Here is a 4871-nt window from a genome sequence, read left to right on the forward strand (position 1 = left end):
TTTTTATTTAATAAGAAGAGGTTTCAGAACAGACATCGCCAAGCGGCGGAAAAGCAAAACAATTACTCTCGTGGCATTACATTACGCAAATGCTTAGCGCCTGCAACGGCCCAAATCGAAACTTCCTCTTTGATGCGTCGCATGACAATCGCCACCGGCGCCGCTTTGCTCCTGAAGATACGAGCATTCCTTTCATTCCATATCTCCCATCCCACAAGAAGTAACAGGGAAGATAGATCCTTCGTCGGGAGTGTATTATCAGAGAGAACCGCATCCCACCAAGATTTCACCGAATCGAACAGGAGCCACGGGGATAGCAAGCCCAAGCCATGAGAAGACCGCATTCCAAATCCGAACAGAGAAACGACACTTGAAGATCAGGTGTGCTGCAGATTCTTGCACTTGACTGCAGAGTGAGCATTTGTCACAATTTGGCCATCCTCTCCTCTGAAACCTATCAGCCGTCCAAACTTTGTTGTGGATAACGAGCCACGCGAAAAATTTGCATTTGGGGGGAGCCCACGCCTTCCAAACCGCAGCAGCCAAACTTGAGAGTGAGAGGTCATGAAACTGCGCCAAATAAGCAGACTTTGCAGAGTACTGCCCATCATTGGTTGACTTCCACAATATGGAGTCCTGGACACCCGGCTGAATGGCCACAGTCGCTAGCTTCTCCCAAAGGGCCAAGAATTGTTGAAGGTGTTCTAGAGTGAGGCCGGCGTCAATGTTGATTTGTGCTATCCAGTGCCCATCCCTTAAGGCCGTGGCGACCGTAACACCTTTCTTGTGTGAAATATCGAAAATCTTTGGCGCAATATCTTTGGGCCTAACGCCCTGAAGCCAAGAAGATTCCCAGAAGGAAGCCTTCTGTCCATCGCCGATCTTGACCTCAGTCAAGACCGTGAAAAGGTCGCGGTCAGAAGTCGTGCAAGGCGTCCCCAATCCACACCACGCGGTGTTACGAGGTGTTGCGGTGTATTTTCTTTGTTCGACCTCTAAAATCACGAATTAAGTGAAATCGGTCGGCCGGCGTGAGAGGCAGCCAGTTCGCCCCCACAGCCGCCTCGCGGTAGTACATACGTGCAGCATTCGTGATCTGTCTTCAGTCTGAACCGTTGATTTTCCCACCATGGCTGTAGCCATGTGAGACGACTGGCCCCGTGCACCTGGCCTGCTGACCGGAGCCCAAATGCGGCAGGCAGGCGGCCGATCAGAGATCAGAAGCATGATTGCACGGGAGAAGGGGAACAACCTGGAACAGGGGCTCATTCAACACTCCGGCGCGGTTCTCGCCCCGCGCCGATCCATCAACGCTCGTCTCTCTCCCCTCCCTCGCGCACCTCGGCCACGGTAGATTGATATGGTAAAGCCGTAGCCGCCGACACCCCAGAAATCACGTCAGAATTCACTTCATTTCGTTTCACATGGCATCGTGTTCGTTCGTGAGCACAATCCCCTGCGCTCTGCCTGTCTCTGCCGTCGCCCGGAACAAGGAAAAAAGCGATCGGTATGCTGCTGCGCGTGGAACTTTTCGGCTGTTCTTTTGCCTCCACCTTGGCAGGTAAGAGTAACGCCACATGATTCTGGCCGATGGCATCATGGATTGGATGCAGAATCACTTGTACTGCACGATCCTATCCTAGCCGTTGTGCCAATCACGTTGGAATTAATGTTTAGAACGGTGGATGGGTTTATTGGTCTCGGTTTCGCATGCCCGCATCATCATATGCATAGCCAGTAAACACCATCCAGCCTCTGATCTTGGCAACAAAATCCACAATGAAATCCAATCTAGCTAGGCCTGCTCGATTAGAAACTACAGGCAGCGTAGAGAGCAGAGGAAGCTAGTAACACAACCATGAAATCAACCATGCACGTCGATCCAGGTCTTATTGAGGAAACGTGCAACTCGTGGCGTATTTTTCTCTGGATCTGGACTAGAAGGGCTTTGAGGGGAGGTTGCGGTTGGCGAGGAAGTGCTCCAAGAGCTCCAGCGCCTGCTCGGGCCGCGAGGTTGGCACCATGTGCCCGGCGCCTCTCACCGTGACAAATGTCAGGCCATCGTACACCACACTCCATCCACCAACCTGCAACCAACAAATGCATAAGAACAAGAACGTCGCACGATGTAACGTGTGAGATAGTGTCATAAGATCTGATCAGACTAATTACCAACCAATTGGAGGCTACTGGTTGATGGAATTGTCCTGTTATTTTGTTCAGTTATCCAATTAATTAATCAATACAGTACCTGCTTGTGACTGAACCATGGCGACCAGTCCTCTTTGATGGGCAGGCCGAGCTTCTTCAGCGTGTACCTCGTCGACGTCGTAGGGATCCTTCCATCCGTGTCGCCGCTGCTCAGCCGAAAGAGCAACGGAAAATGACACTTAAGTATTTATTTCCACCTGAACTTGTATAGACGAAGACAAAACGCAAAGGGTCAGCTGCTCTACCTGAAAATCCATATGCGGAGCCCCTCCTGCGCGAGCTTCTTGACGATCGGAAGCACCGTCTTGTCAGAATCGTGCCACAAAACGTTGATAGAGTCACTGCAAACAAGCAGAACAATATTCAGCTCAGCCACCAAAACGACATGATTCCGAGTCCCAAGCATTTCAGCTAGGAGAAAAATTACCGGCAGAGAGAGTAGGGGTAGGGCACGCCCGTGGTGTTGGCGTGCAGAGCCCTCTGCACGTCCTCCCGGTTCAGATACTCCGTGGCGTACGTCTGCGTGCACGGGTCGTAGCCCATCGGTATCCTGAGGAGATCAAACTGTTCTTTGTGCATGAGCAGATTAATCACACGGAGGTGAAAATGGCTGAAGCTCTTTACGCGGAGGCCAAGGAGGACGCTTTGCTTACACGGCTGGTGGTCGGTCCGATCTGCGGCGAGAAGGAGGTGTTGAAGTCCGGGTACCCGCGCTCGCAGTTGGGGGCGTAGAGGCTGTAGATGTCGATGAGGTCGTGGAGGACGTTGAACTCGCCCAGGGCCACCTCGCACTCGCGAGACAGGATCTCCGCGCTGAAGTTGCAGGACCTGAGGTAGGTCGCGTAGAGCGTGTCCGAGATGATGGCGTGGTGCCACGACGAGTCGACGATCCCCTGCAAGTCTGTGTCCCCATCCATGTACGCGTTCCCGATCTGAAAATAAAAACATGATCAATGCTAGTGATCTTTACTTCATTTTGTTTAGCATCAGCACTTGTGTAGACATTGCGATGGTGAAATGGTAGCTTATAGCTTCATTCAGGTATACCAGGATGCCTTTGAAGTTTATGTAGTTTCCTCTGGAGGCTTTCTTGTTCTCGTCCACGATGATATTGGCTAGTTGGGGAATGTAATGTCCTAGCGATCGAGCGGCAGGAAAATTAGAATCTATTGTAAGTACTAGTATAGAACAATCTACTCCTATTGTCTATGAATACGGTGACACACCTGCATAGCTCTCTCCAGCTATGTAGAACTCTTTCATTTTGTGCTGGGGGAACCTCTGAAACCACCTGACGAGGAAAGCGTATGAACCGTGTGCTGCAAAGGATGAATGGAATTGTCATGTTATCTTGGGAACAAATTCCTTGACTGTTTGGATAGAAGAGGAAACATGTATCTGTGTTGCATACCTGTGGAATTGTCTCCCGGTGGATCTATTTCGAAAGATGTGTTCGTGTATGAAAATCCAACACCCGCTGGAGAGTCCAGGAAAAGCAGGTTGGCAGCTGAAAGTTCACCAGACAGTAAGCTATACATGCTTCCATTGCTATGGCAAATACGTATAAGCCTATTATGATCACTGCATATGGCATGTTAGTCTTAGTTTGCACTTGCCTTGGTTCCAGGCATACGGATTGAGCTCAAGCTCAGGCACATCTTTCTTCACAAGAAATGGCCCGAGCTCCTGCGCCTGACCAAACCCAACGGAAGAACACCCAGGTCCTGCAAATTTTGCAAAAACACACGATGTACAGCTACATTACATGTACATCTTTCACCCACAAAGTTTTCTGAAGCTTCAAGTTAAAATTCAGTAAATCAGTTAGCAACCTCCATTTAACCATAGGACCAGTGGCTTCTCGTCAGGCTTCTCCATAGCCTCGAAGAACCAATAGAACAGTGCCTTGCCGAGTTGCTCATCGGTCGTGACATACCCTGAGTAGTGATTGAAGGCATATGAGTAGCTCGGCGCCCCCGGCAGTGACGCGACGCGGTCAAGCTCTTGCGCGGCCATCGTGGCTGCATCAAGGTTTGCTGTTGCACTTTCAGGCCGTGCTGCTGCTGCAGCTGCACAACAGAGTGCCAGTGCAACAGACACAAGTAGCAAGCAGGGTAAGGTGGAGACCTCCATGGTTTAAGGTTTGTTAGCTCGTTTTGCTTGGGGTTGTAGGGAAGTTAGGCATTGGAATGGGTATTTATAGTACAGAACCTGTGTCTGTAGGGCAGAGACAAGTAGATCAAGTCCTTCGCCGGCTTGAGCATTTTCTCGTTGGTCTAGTTCTCCCCTCTTCAGAACCACGTACATGATTACTAAATGGTTCTTATTCAGCAACTTTTTTTACTGCTAAATTTTATTCAGCGACTTTAAAGATATGATTATCCACATATACTTACTTTTATTGATTGTTTCAGTTTAGAAAGCAGCGAAGGCTGTGATCGGTTTATTTTACCACGACTTTAGTGGGCGAAAGCCTTGCCTGAGCATTTCTTACAAAAACAACAGAGTACAAAGCCACATATTTGCAAGAAGGTAGGGCCTTTGAGAAGAGCTAACGATAAATTTATCAGTCTTGCTAAGTCTCAGTCGACCGAGACTTTGTTAAGTCTCAGTCGATGCTATATCCGTGAGATTTTATATTGAGATCCGTATAAAATTTT

The 4871-nt window shown here is 49.4% G+C and overlaps 1 protein-coding gene across 1 annotated transcript; it reads right to left on the bottom strand.

Annotated features, from left to right (window-relative positions):
- Nucleotides 1-1937: 1937 nt before the first annotated feature.
- Nucleotides 1938-4344, bottom strand: LOC123091703 (serine carboxypeptidase-like 34). Its single transcript, XM_044513306.1, has 11 exons — nucleotides 4044-4344; nucleotides 3983-4003; nucleotides 3845-3914; nucleotides 3623-3718; nucleotides 3438-3502; nucleotides 3259-3347; nucleotides 2865-3143; nucleotides 2639-2775; nucleotides 2457-2552; nucleotides 2252-2357; nucleotides 1938-2087 (listed from the first exon to the last, which is right to left on the bottom strand). The coding sequence occupies exons 1-11, from the start codon at nucleotides 4342-4344 to the stop codon at nucleotides 1938-1940; spliced, it is 1410 nt and encodes a 469-aa protein (XP_044369241.1).
- Nucleotides 4345-4871: the final 527 nt, after the last annotated feature.

The sequence above is a fragment of the Triticum aestivum genome, chromosome 1B, assembly GCF_018294505.1.
Source record: "Triticum aestivum cultivar Chinese Spring chromosome 1B, IWGSC CS RefSeq v2.1, whole genome shotgun sequence".
Lineage (NCBI taxonomy): Eukaryota > Viridiplantae > Streptophyta > Magnoliopsida > Poales > Poaceae > Triticum > Triticum aestivum.

What these genes read in the sequence shown, in the direction of transcription:
- LOC123091703 (XM_044513306.1), bottom strand. Translation starts at nt 4,344, where the DNA reads ATGGAGGTCTCCACCTTACCCTGCTTGCTACTTGTGTCTGTTGCACTG. An exon ending in AAACTTTGTGGGTGAAAGAT is followed by an intron (nt 3,915 to 3,982) that starts GTACATGTAATG and finishes GTTCTTCCGTTG; the next exon opens with GGTTTGGTCAGGCGCAGGAG. An exon ending in CATGGTTCAGTCACAAGCAG is followed by an intron (nt 2,088 to 2,251) that starts GTACTGTATTGA and finishes TGTTGGTTGCAG; the next exon opens with GTTGGTGGATGGAGTGTGGT.